Below are 23,499 nucleotides of genomic sequence, written 5' to 3'. Positions count from 1 at the left end.
CAGATTAGTTATTACATTTTTGTTTTAAGAATATTAAGTAAAAGTTTACAAGCTTTGCTGGTAATCTCTGTTTTAGAGTAATGGTAGTTTCATTACATTTGAACCATCCACAATTCTTTTTTATATATGCAGTGTAGTGACCTGCATTGGCTGTGGCTCCTGCGTGGGAGATTATACCTATTGTGCAGGTTTTCTTACCAAGTGATACTTGACCATGTGTGAATCCAGTCAGCTTGCAGTGTTTTTGGTACCATCTACATAGTAACGTAAAAGCATTACTATTACGTATTTACTATGTGTCTGTATTTGTAAGGTCAAACGATTATCGGAATTGCAGGTAGTACATAATCTGCCATGGTTTGCATTTCATACAAGTTGCTGAAATGGAATGGATTCACAGTTAGGTATGGATACATACACAATGCGTTAATTAGGAACTTCTTCTTGTGCGACATGGCTGCATAGAGTGCATGTATGTTTCCACATGTATGAAATCTGGAAGATTTCATTTATAGGTATGTTTTTGTTTTCTAGTACTTGTAGTAAGTACATTGGACATTCTTGTGCGTTGATAGTGAATTTGACCATTCCAGCACAGTAGTCCAATTCCTGCCTTATTCCAGAAACACTGTAAGTTTTGTCAGGATTGTTGGTTGCATTTCTGTTAAGTACTAACATTTGCAAACACAATTGGTCTGTCCTGTGTAAGTAAATGTTGTCAATAATTGGTGGAAATTGGAATATAATATTGATTGCTACATTTGCGTAGCAATTTACACCAGTTGTATTTGAAAATATGAATGGACCTGACAGTTCTGTGTCCAAGTCATTTGTTCGGAGTGTGCGTTGCTTCTTTGAAGAGGTAGTTGAGTTAGTTTGAGCAGTAGATTTTTCTTTGGTTGGGGTCCTTGATAAAGTATTAGCTTCTTCTACTTTTTTTGGAAGAATTGTTGTGAGATCCTGCATAGTTTGAGTCTGAAGTAGTTTTCTTTTACTTTTTGCAGAACAGGATAGGTTTTTAGATGGGGGTGTAGAGCGAACGCAGTCTATTGTATTCTAGAATGCAAGGAATATCAGCATTTACTTTACTTGCATCAAAGTTGATTAGAAATAGTCTGTCAAGTGTACGTAAGCATGATAGTGCTACATAGCTCATGCCTTCTTTAAAGACTGTGCTACCAATATCTATCAATGCTTTATCTATGGTAAGACCTTGTGATTTGGGAATGGTGACTGTGTATGCTAGAGTTAGAGAACATTTTTCTCTGCGTACATACATGTCTTTGAACAGAAGGAAAGAGGTCGTGTCCTTATCCACGATGGCCACCAACGCCTCCCCCACCCTTTCCAACGAGGACTTCGTGGGGGTCTTCTCGATGGGCCTGAAAGACGACTCCCTCCGCGGTGGCAGGGAGACTCTGGTACCTGAGGGTGCCTCTACTGGTGTAGCCTCCACAGGCTGTGCCAGGGCCGCGGCGACATCCTCAATCGAGGTCTTAGCAGGGTGAATTAAGGCCAACGTCACCTTCTGTACGCCTGGGGCCTTCACCTTGGGGGGAGGGTCCGAGCCTTGCTCCCCCTCTGCCGGAATCTTCGAGATCGACCGGGGCCTCTCCAGAAGCTTCGCCGGGTTCTCGGACTTCCTCTTACCCGAGCCAGAGCGTTGGCTCGTGGTCGATGGCGCCGGGGAGGATGCGCCCTGCCTGGCAGCCAAGAAGCCCGACTGTTCGGCGCTCCCGGTGCCCGCGGACTCGCGGTGCTTAGCCTTTTGTTGGGCCCCCGTCGCCGGAGCACCCTCACAGGACTTAGTAGACCGCTCGGACTTCTTTTTCTTCTTCTCGCCTGGCGGGCTCTTACCTTCCAGCCAGTTGGCGAGACGGAGGTGGCGATCCTTCATGGTCCTCTCCGACATGTTCCCACAAAACTCGCAGTCCTTTTCCTTGTGCTTCTTGTCCTCATGTAGACAGTAGATGCATAACGAATGCTCGTCCTCCTTGAAAACGTTCTGAAGCTGGCATACAGGGCAGGTCCTGAACAGCTTCCCGGGCGTCAAGCTCCCTTTCTCCTGGGCCATGTCCGGGGTAGGCCTCGGAACTTCTGGAATCCTCCAAAAGCGTAACTCGACGAAATCTTCACCCTTGAGGGGCGTAGAAACTCCGAAACAGATCCCCGTTGATCGGAAGTAGAAACAGTGGAGCTTGAGGCTCTATTTAACCGAAAAAATGAGAAAATCTCCTGAAAAAAGCGTGAAAACGCAGCAAAAGCTCAAGAGCTACAGCACGAGGACTCCCAACACTTGAACGTGCGGTAAACATCTGAGGATGGCTGCCAGGGGTGGGGCTTAGGGAGAGGGCAGTCATTGGCTGGGGGCAGTATGACCCAGAGACCAGTGATTGGTTACTAATGAGAAAGACAGATCAGAAACAAAACTGATACTGATTTTTTCTATACCGAGGATTCCCGGCCTGACGACGGGGAATATTCATGAGCATGTGAATCCATGCCAGCCCCATGCTGGAGAACTTTAGCCATTTAGGATTTTTTTTTTTTACAAACATCTAGATTCGACTTTTATTATTTTTTAAACTCAATTTTTATTGTGTTTTCAAACATACCAAGAAGAAACAGCATACAAAAACATCACAACATTCTAGATGTTTCTATCTCAGTTACCCCTCCTTCTCCCCCCAATAACTGGTATGAAAAAAGACCACTAAAAACTATTGGCAGAACACGTTAGGATCCAGGGAACAAGACTTTCGCAATTATTCTCAACACTTCACCTTAACTGAAAGTCCACTCTCTGACTTTGTTCATATTTTTAAACAACACCAGAAGGGAGCCAGACTTCCTCTCCTCAAGAGCCTACACACATGAGGATCAACCGTCATTGTACTTACTACAAAATTCCCTGCGTTCTGTTTCTAATCCCCTTGGTCATGGAGAGCGGCCGTTATCCTTTCCATTACATATATATTTTTTGCCACACTGACCTATTCCCTCTTTGCCGGCAAGGCATCTCTCTTCCAGTGCATAGCCAGTCAAGCTCTAGCTGCCAACACCAAATAATGTACCAAATTAGATGAATTCAAATACTCCCCCTCCACTTCATCAAGGCCAAAGAGCACCAGCAACAGTGTCTGTTACTGTGTCACACCGTCTAACTTTCTTATCCATGTCAACACCTCCTCCCAGGTGGTATGGACCCTAGCGCATCCCAAGCACATGTGCCAATAATCTGCACGTATCCCACATCCATGCCAGCAAAGGGGACTCACTCCTGGGAACATTTTAGATAAACAAGACAGCGTCATATTGCCAGCGGTGTAATAATTGGGTGGCATGAAGCTTGTTGTGCCATGAGATAGACACCTTAAAAGCTCTCCTGCACATTTACTGCCATAACACACCATCTACTGCCCTCCCCAGATCGCTTTGCATCTTCCCTGCAACTTCTCTGTGCTTCCCCGGCCTGCTTCTACCAAGGCACCATACATTAACCAGATTATCCCCTTCATTTCGGTGTGTGAGTCCATGATCTTCTCTATGGGGGTCAGTTCCCGCTGTATCTTCTCCTTCCACCTGTCTGCCCCAATTACCCCCTTCAATTGTAGAAAAGAGAACACAGACAGGGGTCCAATTCCCAGGGCTTCCTCTAGCTCCCCCAAGGAAATAAACTGCCGATTCCACCACAGTTGACCCACTTGCGTCAATCCTGCCTCAAGCCAAGTCTGGAATCTTTCTAGATTTGGGATATATTTCCTCACTCCGGAAGCCCAAATGTGGCTCAATGGAGAGGGACAACTAGTCGCTCACCCCCTTAGACCATACTTACCAAATAGTACCCAACATGGGGTGCTCCCTTATCCTCTGAGGGATATCCTCCCACGGTTCCCAGAGCAACTCCCCCACAGTACCTGGATGAAGAAAATAGTTATTTATGCACACCCACTGACAATCTACCCGTTCCCTCAGGTGCGGCATCACCACTCTGATCTATGCAGCTTTATACTACAACTGGAGGTGCGGGAGACCCAATCCCCCTCTTTCATTCGGGAGCACTAACACATCATATGCCACACTCGCTTATTTCCCCTGCCATAAGAAAGTCGTCCCTTCACTTCCCTAAACATGGAGTCAGGGACATCTACTGGAAGGACCTGGAATAAGTATAACAACCTCGGGAGGAGGTTCATCTTTAAGGCATTTAACCGGCCTATCCAAGGCATAGTAAGCTTGTTACACTTGGTCATGTCACCGTATAACCGTTCCAGGAGAGGTGTGTAAACTCATATAGCCCTTCCATATCCCTCATAAGGTTAACCCCCATGTACCGCAAATTGTTCTCTGCCAGCTCCTTCCCTATTTGGCTGAACCTCAGCCTGTCCTCTCTCGTCAAACAGCCAAGCGGAAACAATACTGACTTGCCCTTATTAACCTTGAATCCCGAATAAACCCCAAATTGCTTGATTAACTCGAGCACTGCCGGAACTGATAGCAATGGGTTTCCAGTATGTAAAAGGATATCATTCACATACAAACCTAATTTATATTCTCGCCCACGCATTCTTATGCCCTGCACTGGAGTGTCTTCCCTCAACTTCTGGGCCAATTGCTCCAGCGATATGGTGAAAAGAAGCAGGGAAACGGGACAACCCTGTCTTGTGGCCCAGGCTAGATTAAACCATCTAGAGAACCTCCCATTCACTGCTACACACGCCCTGGGGCCCGAATACAGAACCAAAGTTCCCAGCAAATCTTAGGACCTAGTCCAAATTTGCACAACACTGTCTCCGGGAAGGCCCAATCAACTCTATCGAATGCCTTCTCTGCATCTATTGACAATAGCATAGGATCGTCCCCATTATTCCGTGCCCAATCAATTAGATGTAAAGTTTTTCTCATCGTATCCGCCCCCTGCCGTCCCCTTATAAATCCCACTTGGTCCGGGTGTACCAATCTAGGCAAATGCCCTTCTAGACGCGTCGCCATAATCCGTGTGAAGATCTTGGCATCAACACTAAGCAGGAAAATGGGTCTATATGAACCACATAAGGAGGGATCCTTGCCCTCCTTGGGTATCACTGTGATGAGAGGCCTTTCAAAAGACCCCAGAGCCCGCCCAGACATCAAAATATGGTTAAACAGTTTCACCATATGTGGCACTGACACCGATGCCAAAGTTCTGTAGAAGCCCGGCATATACCCATCCTCTCCTGGGGCCTTTCCCAATTGTAGGCGTCCCAGAGCATTCACTACCTCTTCCCCTGTTATAGGCCCATCCATAGCCGCAGCGTCATCGTGTGTCAAGGCTGGGAGGGAGACCCCATCAAGGTAAGCCCTCCTCCCGTCAGCGTCTACCTCCCACTATTCAGCAAATAGGTTCTCGTAAAAGTAGGCAAATCTGTCCACTACCACCTCAGCATTTGCCATTACAGTCCCATCCAACCCCTTCACCAAAGGCTCTCTGTCCCCAAAGGCGGGCCGCCAACAATGCATCGGCCTTGTCTCCTTTTTCATAATACCTCTGCTGTAGAAATTGAGGCTTTCTCACAATCCCACCCACATCAAGCAGTGGCAATTCCTCCCTCTTCACCTTTTTTTAAAACAGTTTTTATTATTTTTAACAACACACCAAACTTAACCAACATATAGGACATTTCCATATATTTGCTTCACATCATTACATTTGCATGTTACACATCAGTCCTCCCCCCTCCCACCTCCTTAGCTCGAGCAGCTACTTCAATACCCCAGAATTAGTTACTTAGGGTTTATCTCCTTCATTGTTCCCAAACGTGTCATCTTCACTTAGTTCGGCATGGGAGAGTCCTGACATCGTGGCCATCGTTTGTCTCCATGCTATCAGGGGTCCCGCTTCCTCCTCCCCTCCCCTACTGACTGCTTCATACCATGCTACCGTCTCAGCTCAGGCCCACTTCAGCAGGTCAGTCCACCACACCTCTAATCTAGGTCTTTGGGCTGCTTTCCAGCCCATAGCGATTCTCCCGTTTGGCCAAGATGTAGGCTAGGTCTTTCAGTTTACTAATGTGCTTTAGGTTACGTGGTCTAGCAAAACCCCCCAACATGCATGCCCATACTGAATCCACCTCCAACTTAATCCCCTTTTGAGACAGACGTTGTTTAACCTCCATCCAGAATCTTCCCACCTCCGCACACATGTGAATCATCCCGGCATCCACCTCCCCACACTTGGGGCATTTCTGTGTCACTAAGCTTCCAAACCTGGCGATTTTGCTGGGGGTCATATATGCCCTGTGGGTGACATATAACTGGATCTGCTGTAGCCTTGAATTCCGGGACACCTTCTTATGATACCTCTGGGCTCTTTCCCGTTCTCCATCTTGCATAGGTTCTCCCACCTCCACATCCCAGTCCCGCCTCAGTTAGAACAACTCCTTGCCCACTCTGGACATCAGTAATTCATAAATTCGGGATATTTCATGCCCGCCCTCCGAGATATCGTACATCGTTTCAATGACTGTATCTGGTTGTTACGCTAGTACTACCTCAGACCACTTTTCTCCCACTCCTTTGATGATTCTAGTTTAGTTAATGTATTGTCCTTTATGTACCCCGGTGTCCTCCATTATCTTCTGGAAGTCTAGTACCTCCCCCTCTTGCCATATGTCTCCCAGGGTCGCGAGGCCCATCGGTTCCCAGAATTTACGGATCCCCTTTATCATTTGCGCGTCCTCACCACAAGTGGCACCTGCGGGGAGCAAGGGGTCGGGTTTCCCACTACTTGGCATGCTTTGCACCATGTTTTCCAACCTAGTTCCAGCAATCTCACTCTTCCTTGCATCTCTGGTTTAGGTAGCCATACCAGTTGTTTTAGAAAGAATGGGGCGCAATCCGTCCTCAATAATCTGGCTTCTCTCGTCTCTTCTTCGGACAACCATCTGGCCACATACTGAAGCTGCCCCGCCAGGTAGTATATCTTGAAATTCGGTAGGTTTATGTCCCCTTTATCATACGGGTTTTGCAACTTCCATAGGGCGACCTTGTTTCTGGAATTATGCCATATGAAGCCCCTGCATAAGCTTTGGAGTTTCATGAAAAAGCGTTTGGGGGGCATGTGTGGGATATTCAAGAAAAAGTGTAACAGCCTGGGCAGAACCACCATCTTGAGCAAAGCTGCCCTTCCCACCATGGCCAGGGGGAGCTTTGCCCAGAATCCCATGCTGTTCTTGATGCATTCCACTGACCTCTCCGTGTTTTATTTATATTCGTCTGCAGCTGTGTGATATATGTTAATCCCCAAGTATCTGAATGTTCTGGCCTGCCAGGGTATCGGCAATATAGGTAGGTTCCCATGCGGGGCACCCCTATATCTCCCCAGGGGGAACATGCATGACTTCTTGGGGTTTACCGCTATGCTAGAAAGGGTCACATAACGTTCCATCACTTCCAGGACATACTGCAAGTTTTCCTCTGGGAAGCGCAGGTATAACAACATATCATCGGCGAACAATGATATCAAGTGCGGTCCCCCCTTCGTGTGGATCCCTATCTCTCCGTACTGTTGTCTGAGACAGATCACTTGTGGTTCTAATGCAAGAATATGTAGCATGGGGGACCAGGGGCAGCCCTGTCTTGTGCCCCTGCTAAATTACCATTTATCTGAGATTATCATGCCCGTTTTAACCCTAGCTATTGGGGAGCTGTATACCATCTTAACCCACCTCAAATACCCTGGTCCCATCCCGTATTCTTTCAACGCCGCCAACATCCACGGCCACCTCACGGAGTCAAAGGCTTTTATTGCATCCAGCGAGACTATTGCCATTTCGCCAAGGTCGCTCTCTGTCTGTTCTATGATATGGTGGAGTCTCCTGTGGTTGTCGGATATATTCCTGCCCAGGACGTAGCCTGTTTGATCATAGTGTATGAGTTTGCTAATTACCCTTTTGAGTCTGTTTGCCAACACTGCCGTGAGAATTTTGCTATAGATAGGGGTCTGTATGACCCACAATCTGTGCTTGACTTACCAGGTTTTAGGTAGCAGAATAATCACTGCCTCCCTTAGAGATTCCGGCAACCTTCCCCTCTAGAACGCCTCATTTAGCATGGCCAGCAGCGGGGGGAGTAGTTCTTGCCTATACGTTTTGTAAAATTCACTAGGGAGCCCATTCGACCCCGGGGCTTTGCATGTGGGTAGGTGCAGAACCACCGTCTCTAGTTCCTCTATTGTAATTGGGGCCTCCAGGTTCTCCCGTTCTTCATCGTTTAATTTGGGTAATCCTATATCTTCCAATGTTTCCTGAGTCTCCCAACCTGCCCCCTCCCCTGTGTCTTCATAGAGGCGTTTGTAGAATCTAAGGAACCCCTCGTTCACTCCCTCTTGGGTGTTCCAGCTCTGACCTTCTTCTCCCTTTATCTCTCTGACTACTGGTCTTGGTGTCTCATTTTTATATAACCATGCTAGCAGCCTCCCTCTGCGTGTTGCCTTTCGATATATTTTTTATAGTTCAGTTTACATAGCCTTTCCCAATGCTCCCTGCTAGTTTGTTGTAGTACGTTCACCTGTTCGGCATCCTCCTGTGAGGTGCCCCCCCTCTGCATCATTTCTTCCAGTTTATCTCTGTCTCTTGTAGCTCTCACTGTATGCCCCCTTGGAGCCCTCTGGAGTTAGATATAGCCGCACCTTTTACTACCACTTTAAACGCCTCCCATAAGGTTTCTTCTGACTGCACGCTCCCTGTGTTAGTGTCAAAGTACTCAATAATCTCCTCCCTTAAATCCTCTCGGAATACCGAGTCCTGCAGGGCCTCGGCTCTGAGCCTCCATGTCAGGATTCTTGCTCTGGGGGGCTGGTGTCTCCACTCCAAGACCAGGGGGGAGTGGTCCGATAATATTCTCGCCTTATATTCTGAGCCTATCATTTCCCCTTCGAGTTCAGAGGCGACAAACATATAATCCAGTTCCATACAGGTTATGCGGGGCGGCGTAGTGTTAATAGTGCCTATCATTCGGGTGTTGCTGTCTCCAGATATCCTCTAGCCCAAAATCTCTCAGCAGGGCCTGTAATGCTTTCGCGGCAGGGGTGGGTTTATCTAGTTTCATATCTGATCCGACCATTTTGGGGTATAGCGTGCAGTTAAAATCCCCTCCCAATATAATCGTGTCACCCAAGAGGGGGCTGATTTTACCATATAGAGTCCTGAAGTAGGCTGCCGTGTCTTGGTTGGGAGCATATGTATTTATGATACTCAATTCTCTATTCTCAAGCAGCCCGCGCATCAATATCATCCTCCCATATGGTTCCACCGTGGGCTGAAGCATCTGGAATGGCACATGAGGTGCCAGCCAGGTAACCACCCCCTAGCGTAAGCAGAATATGTCGCTCCCATAGTGGTCCCTCTCCACTTTTTTTTGACCACCTCTAATTTCTCTTTAGTGAGGTTGGTTTCCTGTAGTAATGCTATGTCCACTTTCAGCCTTCTCAAATACATAATTACTTTGTTCCTCTTCAGGTAACTGTTAAGGCCTCTCACATTCCAAGTTACAATTCTAAGACTTCCCATTGCCATCCATATTTTATCCCCCCCTCCCTCCCTCCCTCCCTCCCTCTTTGTTCTTCCCTCCGATCTTGTTTGGCATGAATGTGGGCTTGTTCCCCATCTAATTTCAACATTAACTCCCCAACTAGCCCCCACACCCCTTCTTCCCCCTCTATGTTCACTGCACACATTCCCTCCCCTCCCTCCTCCCTACTCATCCCCAACTGATGCCCAGCTCCATCCCTGGATCTTAGGCTCCCCCGCATTTGGTCCTATCTCTGCGTGCCGAGATCAGGAACCCAGGAGGGTGTTACCGATCTACCAGTAATCTAACTAGTCTATTCGCGAGGGTGTGAGAGCAGGTTCCATTAGGCTCTTACAGTTTGCACTATATTTCCATGCTTGAGGAATCATATTTATGCAGCCCATGTAACACCTGTCCCAACTGTCTTTGCCCTGTCTTATATTCTAGTCCCAGTGTCTGAGTCTGCAGCACTGTGAGTACTGCAGCCTCTGTTTTACTTATTTGCGCCGTCTTCGTTCTGGATACCAGTTTCCGATGGGCAGTTCTGTGTGTCAAGCCACTCTGACGCATCCTCTGGAGTGTCGAAGAACAATGCTCTGTTTTTGTGGTACACCTTCAGTTTCGCCGGGTATATTAACATGTACTTGTAGCCTGCTTCTCGCAATCTTCTTTTCACTGCTCCATAGTTCATACGACGTCTTTGTACTGACAGTGTGTAATCCAGGTATGCTGTAATGTTCGCTGATGCCCTTTGTATCGTTCCTCCTTTCCGGAAATGCTCTAGGATTTTTTCCCTGTCTCGATAGTTCAGGATCTTGGCAATTATTGGATTTGGGCTGGCTCATGGCGGTGGCCTCCTTGTCAAGACTCTGTGCGCTCGTTCCACGGTAAATCCTTGAGTCAGCACCCCTCCCATTATTTCTTGCAACAACATTGTTTCAATGTAATCCGTGGGGTTTGGTCCCTCTGCACCTACTGGCAATACCACGATGCGTAGGTTGTTTCTCCAGACGCCTGCCTCCGCTTCTTCTGCCCTATTTTCCAAGTTGCTCACGCTTTGTTCTAAGATGTGAATCTCCGATTTGTGAGACGCACATGCAGCTGTGTTCGGGGCCACTTCCTTTTCCAATTCGCCTCTGCCTTCTGCTAGCGTTCTGACACCCTGCCTGAGGAGATTCACCTCTTCCTGCACTGCACCTGCTTTAAGCTCCAGTGCCGCCTTCAATTCGACCATAGCCAATTCCAATTTAGTTTCCCACGCTATTTTCAAGTCCGCAATCGCTTCTTTGCTGATCTTTGCTCACTGTAACGGTGTCCGTGGTGGGGGGTCCTCTCCTTGCTCCTGGCCCCTTCTGCCATTTGCAGTGTTCTGGTGTATTCTTCCAGTGTGGGTTGTTTGCCTTTTCCCTTGGACTGTTTGTTTGCCATCTCAATGCTGCTGTGCATTTCTCTTCGGGCGATCCGGAGTTTGGTCTTTAGCGCCTCATGGTTAGTCCGTACTCGACCAGGTTTGTTGTGCAGGTAACTGTGGCGCCTGGGGAAGGCTTGGGTTTGGGTCCACTTATACTGTTTGTATAATCCCTCGAATGGGTTGTGCTCTCCCACGTCTCCTAGCCACTGCCACCGCTATTGCCTCTGTGTGCCGGCCTTCACTTGGCTGCGTCAACTTGTCCGCCCTTCAGGGTTCGAGGTCCCGTGTTGGCCTTGTGTCTGACCTGTCGTTTCTTTGAGTGCCGCAAGGCCTCTTTTTGGTGTGACTACCAGTGCCTCACATTGGCATCCTTATGTCCTTGTGCATGGATCAGCTCCCAGCCTCAGCACAGCATGCTCCATAATTGTCTCGCCTCTTGGCCCTACTGTGGCACGTCTGCCTGTGTCCTTCGTTAGGACCCTTATGTTTGTGCCTCTGAGCGCGCTTACAACTTCAGCTCGCCATGCTTCATTGTTGTGTGCCGGTCACTTTATTTACCAACGCTGGCTGCTTGCCTCCAGTTGGTTTCGGGACGTGCTGCGTGCTTGCCTTGTGTGATTTTTATTGTAGATCTCCTGGCAGCAGGTACATTATTTGTGTCCCCTTGTGTGCTATGTTGTGCAGCGTTCCAGGGCTTTGTTCCTCCTGTCACATGAGTTATTTTCTCAGCTTCCCCTTTTGCATTCGGTTATGCTGCAGTATTTGGGCTCTCCCCAGTGCCATGTACTCCCTTCTTGTGGCGTGTTATGTCTATGTGTACTTTGCCTACGGGGTCTGAGGGCTACACTGTGCCCTTATGCATGCTGCAGTCTTGTGGGCAATTGCGTGTTCTGGTCACATTTTAGTATTAGCCCAATCTTGTGGGGACTTCTGCCCTCTTCCACCGGCGGTCTGCACTGCGCGCTTGCTTGTAATTATAGTGCAGTTTACTAGATTGTGCTAGTCCAGCACCAGAGCAGCCCACCCTGCTCTTAAGTAGTGGGGCTCGACCTGTTGCCCCCCTACGGTCGGGTCGCCTCCGAGCCTCAAACAGCTACAGCCGCCGTGAGCTTCCGACGTGGTTTCCTGCTCGCGTCTGTGTAATAAAGTTATAAAATGGCACAATAAAAATACAAAATAAGTAAAGTTGTAGCTTTGCATTATTATTTTACAATGGAGCTGTGACAAAGTCACATTGGCTCAAACATCTGTGGCAATGAAATGGACTCTTGAAGAGCTTAGATGCCCACAAGTTAACTAAAGTGCTGCTTGAAGGCGAATATGAAACTGGGGGTTCCACCAAAGTACGTCCACCATTTCAAACACGTCAGCATGTTCTTTCTCAAGGAAAATGTCTCTTGATACTGTATAGCATAATCTACAATTACGGAAATGTGTCTGTTTTCCTGCTTTGGAAGTACTCAAGAGCCCCAAAATAGCCATGCCTAGCCTGGAAAATTGTATGTTGACGGGTTGTATTGGGTCTCACCCTACATCGACTCAAGCCATCTTTGACAAAAAGCCCATTCATCACACAATTTCATGAAATGATGGTAAATTCTGGTCAAGAAAAACCTGCTAAGAATGTGGTCTTGGTTCTCGGGGCAGCTTTTCAGTGTGAATGTGCTAGCTCTAGGACAGTATTCCTAGAGGGCGTGAAGGTGGTACTAAGAGCTGGTATTGACTCTGGCCATCCCTCTTGACCTTCTAAGCATGATAGAGCAAGCCTTATTTGTGGGCCCTTCCCACCCTAGCTCGCTTTCAGTAAAGTGGCTTGCATAAAAGCGGGTCAAAGGGAAGGGGCATATCTTTTTGCTATAGAACATTCAGTTCTCAGGGGAAGGGTGTCTTCTGGATCTACTTGTGGGGGCTGTACTCCATCTGGGGATGGGGTAGCCAGAATAGTTTATCCCGCCAGCCCCGAGACTCTCAGCCAACTCTATGATGTCCAACAATTTTGGCATGAACAACATTTCACAAACTAAACTGGGTCACTGGATCTGCAATATAAGCATATCAGTGCACCACTCAGAGTAGGTCCTTCCCTAAGCACAGTAATCTTCACCCACTACTGAACCCCGACATCTAAACCATATTTTATTGCCACCTCTGAATCATCTGCACACTGCTGATATGTCTCACTGGGCGACTGAACTTTCAAACCATTAGGTATTGGGACTTGGCCACTTGCTTTACACCCACATTATCTAGATCAAAGGCAGCCCAACATGGGATTGCTTTGAAGGGGAGAATCATCCTTCTGAAGGTCCTTACCACCTTCAATGGTGGGATGATGGTATGTTAGGGCCTCACACCAAATGTAATCTGCATAGTAGATCAATATGAAGCCAAGAAGACCCACATGTGTATTCAAACAAACATTTAATATGGATCTTTTATTGGGTTGTGCCAAAATATGTAAAGCCAACACACAACTTCAATTCCAGGATGGCTTTCTCTTGGCTTAGCCTGTTTTAGTCTTTAGTTTGCAAATCCCAATGTTGGTCTCCTCCATGGCTAGGTGCTGATCATAAATTCACAGACTCCTGGGGCTTCCAGTATCCCCACACTTTTTTCTTGTCTCCTTGTGTATAGGTCTTTGTAATTCTTGTTGTGCTCATCGCTGGGAAGAACCACCGGTTCCTGGGTCCATAGGCACCCACACAATAGACCCATAGATTGGTAGTTGCTGGGCTGAACTCCATCGCATCCACCTGGTGGCTGGTAACCTGAGCCATCTTATTAGCTCAACCTCCACTTCTCTGCCACCTGCCTATCTTACCGTCCTGGCTTTGTCCTCCATGTGACTGTCTCTTCTCCTTGGTGGGTCGCAACAGTTTCCTGCCTACAGGAACCTCTGCTTCACCTCCTCTCCACTTCTTTTGGTGCCCCCCCCCTCTTCCTCACCACAATCTTTACTCTATGAGGCGAGTCCTCACCTAGATGCTTTACCAGGTCAATAAAAACTTTGTTTCGTTTGTCACAATTGCTTTTTTATTTTTTTAAACCAAACTTCCTCCCTTCAGCTTTGCATAAAGCACCTCGGACTCACTGAGGTTTCATTACAAAGTGGTTTAAAACCACAAACGATATCAGGAGGGTGGGACCTCAAGGACTGACTGTGAAGTCTGAAAGTCGCAGAAAGAAATATTGGTAAGTAATCGGACTAGCACTCCAGTTTTCCCAGGTTTACTTCACTTCTCCACCATTTTAAATGGAATTGGTCATTTGGAACTATGCTAGATTGCCCGCTCAAAGCAACAACATATGGTGCTCCTTCACAACTGGTCAGGCTTGGTACTGACCAGTTAGGGGAGTTCATATGTATTACTTAAAGACCTTGAGAACAAGAAAACAGATGGCATTCTTTGGCAGAATTTGGTTTTAAAAGGCTCGGGGCTTTGTCGACAAAAATGAGTTGTTCCTTGAAAGAGTAAAATGGGAAGAAACAACTAGCAGACCCAACAGAGGTGTCGATCTCCTGGAATCCTCATTATAATGATTTGAACAGATGTATAACCTGTTCACGGTTGTAGCGTTTACCTGGTACGACATTACAAGCAGGTACCTCCCTGATTTTTTTTTTATAAAGCTTTTACTCAAATCTGACTTTGAAATAATGCATGCAGACCTTTCCTGTGACCGATGTGAACCCATGCATGCGGGATACTAGTTTTACTTGAAAATGGATGAGAGTGTGGCATGTAAAATAGATATTCTGTTAGGAGGTGGAAATGTCAGTTGGCTGTAGTGTCACTGCGAGAAAGGAATGTTCTACAAAGTACACACCGGGTCCTAGGATAGGGAAACCATGCAATACCAGTCAGGCGTTGCAATATGTAAGGTATTAGTTTGAACTACAACAGGAGGAAATCTGTAATATCTATTGGGCCTTATGCCATATTATAGAAATTAGTCAGGTACAACCCTGGAGGGGTGGGTGGAGGGAAGATTCCCACTTACCTTTTACTTAACCCAGAGTTTTGAAGGGTTTCTTCAAGTGGGTTCAAAGCACTGGCAGAACCCCCGTTAGGAAACACGGGACAGGCGAGTGAGCAATTGTTAGAATGGGAAAGTTGTACATTTTACAAAGTGCAAATAAAATAAATAAAATGAAAGAATGGTACAGTATACAGTTAAAACATTATGTTCCATTGCTTTTTCTGTGGTTGCACAGGAGGACTCTTCTATTTTGTGAGGATTCTGCAGCCACTTTGTTTCTTGTGTTATGTTGTTGTCAGGCTAAGAACAGATGCACACCACAGTAAAGTTCACTTTAAAGGAGCGGGACCATTTTTCCTACCAGGTCAATACTCTAGTTTACTTCGCTACAACCTGAATCCACACCATTTCCCCCTGGATTAGATGCAAAACATGTCTGAAGTCCATGAGTAAGTACTTGGCATTAAATGGATCTGCTGAGCAAAGTACGAATGACTGAGTGTCAGAGCAAAATGGTATTTTTCTGATCAACATCCTTCCCATGAACATGTGGACGTTTGCTTCTGAGTAGTAACAGAATCACAGTCTCTGAGGGGAGGCCTTGGGGTGAAAATACGGCCTGGCTGGAAGGAATTCCACAGAGCAGGTGCAGCCTAGCCTCCCAACTTCTGTGGATGGAGCCTGCGCGGCGAAACGATTCACGATTGCCCCATTGGTTCGTGCCTCGTAGCATCCATTAGGAAATTCTACTGTGGATGACGCAGTTGCCCCCAGAGCTCCAGTATGCCAACCGGGCAGGACAGATGAGCATGGAAAGCCTCCGGAGCAGTGCAGCATCGCAAGGTAGGCAGGACTGCAGACCCTAAGTAGGTGGCCATAGTACAGAGAGTTGGAAAAACAGAAATCTAGTTCATATTACAGAATGAACGTTTCAGGTCACACAAGGTCAAAGATGGAACTGCCAGAGGAACCTGAAAGTAGCCAATGCCACTATATGAAGCAATAAGAAAGAAAATCAGAAAACCGTTGCATAATGCTAAAAGGCTGTGTACTATGCCTGACACAAGTGATTAAACACCAAGCTGGATTCCCTCAAATTCTGAGAGTGAACGGAAATGAGCCTATCTGCCCAGTGGCAATGGAATGCTAGTCAATGCAACTTCTAAAATACGCAGAGTTAGCACCGGGGGAGGGGGGAGGGGGAGGAGATATAACAAGATAAGGACTGTGACAGCTGTATACCCTGGAATGAGGGACTACTGTTTTTGGAAGACAAATTCCCTGGACCAAATCAACTACTACATGGCACATTGAAGGACCGCAGACACTAGGTTGTGCACATCATTTGTACTTTATACAATTTCTGTTGTCAATGCAAATTAAATTTAGTGATATTAATTCTGTATTGAAAGGGAGTCGCATATCTAATCACATTTAACACCGAACCAGATAACTGTCATTTACAGAAACAAATAACACAATTACAAGCCAATTCCAATTAAATGAACACACACGTAAGATAAATAAACAACTTGTACTGTACACCAACAACGTAAATAAAGACATTTAGGAAAAAGCAAATTTGGGTAAAATTGTGCACTACTTTACAATGCACAGTCAACATTTAAACACTGATTAATAATAGCTCATACATATTCATATTAATATAAAAAGCTCCCTTTGCACTCCCAAATTTATGAACTGTATTGTTACAGGGTATTAAGAACATACTCTAATTCAATACATGTCCTATTTTATGACAAAAGCAAAAGCTTTGTTATACAGCATCTTTGAGGATTTAAGGGTAATGGATTATAATCTTCTGGGTGATAGAATGTCTGTATTTCTAATGTCAGAGAGCCATGAAATATAGCAAAGCATCTTGGAAACAAAGCATCCTGGACTCTGTTCTATTTATGGGCACACAAGCATCCATAATTCTCAGTAGTCCTGATTTGTAAGGATGCTGCTATGTTAGGAGGGAGGAAAACTGGCATCTTGCTATATGCCGATGATACAGTCCTAATTAGTAAGACCAGAGGAGGTATTCAGTAGGTGTTAAACTTGTTTGCCTCAATATCAACCAGGTTGGGTCTTGTAATTAATCTCAACAAAACAAAGGCTATGCTTTGGTCTAAAAGATGCTGGACATTTCTCGCCCCAATCTGCCTGGGGACAGTTGAGATCGAGAGACTCACATTTTATGACTATCTGGGAGTTTGTCTTGATGTAAGAAGATCTTGGGGAAGACAGAAAAATCCTTACTTAACTATTCAAGGCAAGGGGCGGCGGTGCGAGGTTTCATTAATTATTATGGGGTAATTTAGTGTCTCAGGCCCTGGAGGTTCTAAGGACTTGCGCAAACACGCCCCCTATGCATGGCGCTGAAATATGGGGCCACTCTGATCTTGATAGGATGGAGCAGAGGGAAATGGCAATGCTGAAAAAACTCCTTGCCCTCCCAAGGAGTGCACCATCTCTTCCATTAAGATTAGAGCTGGGCGTGGATGGCCTTGCTTTCGACGCTAAGCTCCGACCCTTAATGTACTGCTATGAATTGTGCCCCTCACTCGCCCTTCAAACCTATAAGAAAGCCATCTTTGATGTACTTGCGCAAGAAGTCACTCTCCTGTCCTCTCCTGTCACTTATATTTCAAAACCAAGCATTGTTTCTCAGGGAAGTGCCCCGGAACTTGAGTTATTAAGGATGAAGATTGCTTTTGAATGCTGGAGCTCTCCCATGGGTTAGTTATGTCTCCAACCTATGTCTCGGGAGGATAGCTCAGAGGCAACGTGCTCGCCTGGGAAGCAAGACGACACGGAGCAACACAGGTTCGATCCCCAGGTCCGCGCTTAGAAACCTCTGGGTATTAAGTGTGTTATAAATAAGCTATCATATATCATAACCTCACCAGAAAACTCGGCCTCCCCTCTATGATCTCATTTGAATCCCTGGAAGATATGGTAGCAAAAGACTGCAGCAAGCAGAGATACAGGGACTGGTACTACAAGATTAAACTCTCAGAGATTGGCTTGGTAGGTAAAAAAGCGGAATACATCAAGCAGAAGCACTTGTTCGGCCGACAAAATTATTTATCCCGTCCTGATGATAAGGAAGCAGGTACCTTGTTTTTAAAAGCACGGCTGGCTATACTTCCATTGGCAGCAGTTGTAAGCTTCTCGATCAAAGGCAGCCTACCCTTGTGTAAAATGTACGGGCGGGGAGACGAAGACCCTGAGCACTTCTTATTTATGTGCCCCCGATATAGGAGCATCTGCTATAAGTGGCTTGTCCCAACTTATAAAAAGTATAATTTAAGAGGCACGAAAGAGTCGTTGGAATTTTCCTATGTAACCAAAACCATGCTGAACTCAACTCATTTGGCCTTTTTGAAAAATGCCTGGCGCCTGAGAATTAAATGCATTTTGTAAATGTAAATGTTATGCCATTTAAATCACCCCCTTTTAACAGTGTTTTACGATTCAACCCTGTATTTTAAATGTTGTTTTACCTGATTCCTTGATATTCCTGTTTTTATGGTTATGCTGCCGAAATAAAGATTGTAGTACTGATTTGTAAACCTTAGTATCTGAAATTTTACTAGCCCAAAAGCTACTATTAATCGTCATGACAGGTGCCTGCTAATAGACCGTTAAGCACACAGAGTGTGTAATAACAAAGGTTTTGCTGTATGGAGTTCCAATAGGGATAAGTATTTTTGTTCATACTCTATTACTTTCTATGCATTTTGGTCCTACAATATTTTAAGCCTGATCAAGTATTTATTGGCAATCTTGGATATATTCCAACAAAGATAGTGCTTTCCTCTGCACCTGCAAAATATGATCCTAATGGACATTGTTGTGTAGATTAACCCTGGGGCATTTTTAATTAATTACTATAATAGAGTTATTCTAGACCATTATAGGAATTCAAAGTTGACCTATCTCCATGTGTATTCTTTGGGGACACTTGAAACCTGTAATGCACTCTTATACATTCGCAGAGGGATAGGTTCTTCAAGTTGGGGTTCTTTATGCAGACTTTATGATACAAGTAAAAACCATCAAAGAATCAGGGCAGTGTTCGGACAATATTTTGCAATACTTTTTCAATGTGCTTCTGAAGTGTTAATTTTAGCACGACCAGTGAGTCAAAAGCAACGTTTTTCATGCGCTCTTATTGAATCATTTACCGTTTCTATGTTGGCATAGAAATATTTCTGCATATGCCTAGTTTCAACTGAACTGACTGGCACTTTTCAGTCTTTGAATCCAAATGTTTTTACTTTTGACATGATATATTCACTTGCCTCTTCAGGTTGGATTACGTTTAGCAAAGGAAACCAGTACTCCTTTTGCACTTGAACCATGGGTGTGTTCATTTTGCCACAATCTCAAACTGTATTGCAACTAACAATTCATATGACAGTAATGCTATATGCACCCTAATTTCAGTGTGCTGTTCCATTCTGTTTGGGCGGTGGTCTTGTTTTCTCCCCTGTGCGGAACAGGGGCTTTGCCCAGCTTAGAACAGATCATTCTGCCAACTCTGATGTACTTGTGCATGTATTTTCTGGTGCCCAAGATAGTGGTCTTTTCGGTTGAATCCTTTTCCACATATATTGCACTGGTAGGGTTTTTCACCAGTGTGCATTTTCTGGTGTCTAAGAAGAACTTCTTTTCGATTGAAGCTTTTGCCACAAAAAGCACAATGAAAAGGTCTCTCCCCTGTATGTATTCGTTCATGTCTTACAAGGCTCGGAGCAGCAGTAAAGTTTTTTCCACACTCCGCACATGAGAATGCTCCTTTTACTTTATGTTGCCGCTCAAGTTGAGTAGGGCTGATCTTCTGGTAGGTTTTCCAACTTTCAGCATAAGTGTACGTTTTGCAACTTTGCAGTTGGTTTGAGTCGCATAGATTCATGGTGTCATTTGTTGTTGCGCGGTCAATGGTATTGTATTTTTCGGAGGTTCCTACATGCGGTGTTATCCGATGTATTTTGAAAAGTGTTGGTTGATTGCATGTGCTATTCCACTGTGCACCTTTCTCCTCAATCAGTTCCTGGTCACTTCCAGATATGCTCACACACCTTTTCTTCTCATGCAGACGTTGCACCATACTGAGTTTCAGCTTGTTTGCTGTGGGTTTGCACTGTGTTGCTTTATCATTACATTGTAGAGAATTACCAATATCTTTCCCTCTTTTCATGCTCTTGTTACCTGTTGGATTATAAATAAATTAACATTATTAATTTCCTACAAGTGAAATTGTGCACAACAACAATATTTTCACACCTCATAGATTGTAGTGTTCTACATTGCTATCAAGAAGATGATGATTCTGAGCCTGCAGTGTGTGCTCTACAGGTATAGGGAAGAAACAGGTTACTTACCTGTAACTGTTGTTCTCCAGCATGGGTCTGGCATGGATTCACATGCTCATAAATATTCCCCGTCGTCAGGCTAGGAGTCCTCAGTAAAAGAAAAAGAGTTTCACTTTCACTTACAAACTGTATTTCTCCTTTAAACCAATCACTGTCCTCTGGGCCATACTGCCCCCATCCAGTGACAGTCCTCTAGCTAAGTCCCTCCTCTGGCAGCCATCCTCAGATTTGGTAAGCACGTAAAGTGGCAGTTTGACCAAGAAGAGCCGAGGGAGGGGACGGTGGGAGGGTTCGCATGTGAATCCATACCAGACCCATGCTGGAGAACAAGTTACATGTACATAACTTGTTCCTTCTCAAGCATGGGGTCTGGCATAGATTCACATGCTCATGAATAACGAATACATAACAGTACAATATTACACAACCACAGGAGATGGCAAGGCTCAACAGAAGCAATTAACTCTTACCCCTGGAACAGACTCACCTCAAGCGAACAGGTTGCGTAGCGCTGCTTGGCCGACTCTGGAATCCTCCCTGGAATCCCTGTTGACGCAGTAGAATTTCATAAAGGTGTGCGTGGACCTCCACATAGCCGCCCAGCAGATGTCCATCAGATGTCCAGCAGGGGCACACCAGACAGGAATGCAGCCGTCGCAGCGATCGCTCTGGTGGAGTGGGTCTTCAGGATGGCCTGGCAGTGGTCGGTTCGCCAACCGATGACAGTGCATGATATAGCTGCAGAGGCCACCTTGAGATGGAAGCCTTGGACAAGGCATTACCATGGTTCACAGGACCAAAGTTCATAAACAGTTGAGAAGTCGTTCGAAAACTCTTTGTGCGTGTCACGCAGAACTTCAGAGCACAGCAACGTCCAGCAAGTGCAAGGCCCCTTCAGCTTGCAACGAAGGCTTTGGGAAATAAATAGGTAACACCAAAGTCTTTTTGAGGTGGGATTCCGACGGAACCTTTGGCATAAAAGAGGGGTGCGTCCGCAGCACCACCCTCTATTTGTGGAAGTCAGGTATGGCTGTTTGCAGGATAGGGCCTGGATGTCACCTACCCTCTTGGCAGAGGTGATGGCCACAAGGAAAGCCTTTTTCCATGAGAGGAACTTGAGGGGGGCCTGATGCATAGGCTTGAAGGGGGCCCCCATGAGCCTGGTAAGCACCACGTTCATCGAAACAGTCCCCTGCTGTACTTTAGAAAGACTTTTGTTCCATTTTTCTCATGGACTCAGCATCCCATTGGCACCTTCTCCCAAGGGGGCGGGGGGGTTCATCCTCAGAGGGAATCGTCAAGTGAAACCAAGAAACTCTGCCACTTTACCTGCCAAGTCACCGAAGGTACTGTGACGAGGAAGATCATCTTTTAGCATCAGGAGTCACCCAGGGGTCCCAGATTCGTCTTGGATCCTGTTCTTCTGTGGCCTCGGAGGTACTTTGGGGTACCTTTTAAAGAAAGCAGAAGGTTATTGAACATTAATGGACTGGGCTGTAAAAGGCAAGATAAGTTACTCAATAACTTTTCCATTACAGGTTGCCCAGGTGGGCGGATCTTCACACAGATTTGTATATCTAGTCTAAAGAAAGCATTTTACCACTGTTGACAACTAACCTGCCTTTCTTCCCTATTCTATGCCGATACACCTCACTTAAGTATTCACATGCCTATTTAAAACGGTTGAATAAGTATTTCCAGGCACAAAGTGTTATTTATATGTATATAATTTGATAGCAACCTTATTTTATATAAATACACTGTGTTATCACCTAACATAGTGTGTGGGCATTCCTTTGTGGGGGCTTGGGGATTCACTGTACTTTAGAACCTGCCTGCATCACCTCCTGAGAGCTTAAGTCTTGGTTGCTCGCCCATTCTATCAAATAGAGAACATTGGCTGGCGTTGCTCTGTGCCTTTGTCCCAACCATATAGAGGACAGAAGTACAGATACCCTCCTCCAGTCTTTACACTGGTGGCAGCAGTGGGATCACTGGTTTTAAGGCACAGTGTTTAACCTAGATACTACAAGATATCCACACTTCTTTAGTGATTTAGAGTTTTAACAGTGTATACTGATAACTACACTACAAGCAATGGAAACTATTGCAAATGGTCAATTGACCAGGATGAGCTTAAAGGCTCTCCGGAGTGCTTGTGAAGTGAGAGGAATAGATTCTGAAGATAAGTCTGGGGCAGAACTTATAGCTTCCCTTGTGGATTTCCAGGCAGATTGTGATACTCATGATGTAAATGGGGGTGCAGGACTTCTGATGGGGTCCTTACCACTGGTGAAGTCACAGATATTAACTGGGATTGCCACCTCTCCTGTCACTTATATTCCAAAACCATGCATTGTTTCTCAGGGAAGTGCCCCGGAACTAAAGGATGAAGATTGCTTTTGAATGCAAAATGTTAGAGACTGTAGCTGAGTTGAAGAATGAGGAGTTGGCACAACAAGTAATACTCAAAGAAAGAGATCTTAAACTCAAACACAGAGACACTGAATGTCAGAGAATCCACCTAGAAAAAGCTAAGGTGGAGACTTCAGTCAAACCAGTTGAGAGTGTCACGTCTCCAGCAACCAAGTTTATGAAAAATCTGGTTGGTATGTATGTGGAGAGTTCAGATATCCTCCAATGGATAGAAGCATTTGAGATGGCTTGTGGTATCCATGATGTTGACCATAGAGACTGGGCTAAGTGTTTGTTAAGTAGAGTTCCTCAGACTGGTTATGACTGTATTCAGTAACTGAGTATGGAAGAAAGAAGCCAGTATGAGTGTATGAAAGCTGATTTGTTTGCCAAGTGTGGCAAGACACCTGTCAAGTACCTTAAGAGGTTCAGGGATTATAAAATATGATGGGATGGGTTGATGGTTACAAAGTGAAGTCTTTTGTTGAATTGTATCACCTTCGTTCTTTTGGCTTGTTCACCAGAGCTGCATCAGTAAATTGCTGACGAGAATATCTTGGATCCCTTTAAGTTGGCCAAGTTGCCTGATAAGTGGGTCTGCCACAGGGTGTCCCCTAAGGATCCCAGTGGGAAGGACAAGTACAAAGAGAAAGGGACCACTCAGAAGTTTAAGGAGTCCAAGAAGCAGCCACATCCGAATAAACAAACATTCTCCCTCTAAGGTCCAAAGTTCTAGTGGTGATAGGTCTCATGGGG

At 45.7% G+C, this 23,499-nt stretch overlaps 1 protein-coding gene across 6 annotated transcripts in view; it reads right to left on the bottom strand.

Annotated features, from left to right (window-relative positions):
- LOC138567633 (zinc finger protein 10-like) overlaps positions 1-23,499 on the bottom strand; it is a 688,866-nt gene that overhangs the window by 23,689 nt on the left and 641,678 nt on the right. For 5 of the 6 annotated variants that reach the window (XM_069646062.1, XM_069646064.1, XM_069646066.1 and 2 more), the window contains one exon: positions 16,274-20,164. The exons of the other annotated variant lie outside the window; for it this stretch is intronic. In XM_069646062.1, the coding sequence (XP_069502163.1) occupies positions 19,470-20,164 (695 nt within the window). In that variant the 3' untranslated portion in view covers positions 16,274-19,469. Of the gene's footprint in view, positions 1-16,273; positions 20,165-23,499 lie in introns of those variants that run through there. 6 annotated transcript variants of the gene reach the window in all.

The sequence above is a fragment of the Ambystoma mexicanum genome, chromosome 2p, assembly GCF_040938575.1.
Source record: "Ambystoma mexicanum isolate Mex_15411 chromosome 2p, UKY_AmexF1_1, whole genome shotgun sequence".
In the NCBI taxonomy this organism is placed as follows: Eukaryota; Metazoa; Chordata; class Amphibia; order Caudata; family Ambystomatidae; genus Ambystoma; species Ambystoma mexicanum.
Note: the sequence above shows the minus strand (reverse complement) of the source record. Positions and strands in the feature narration are given on the sequence as shown.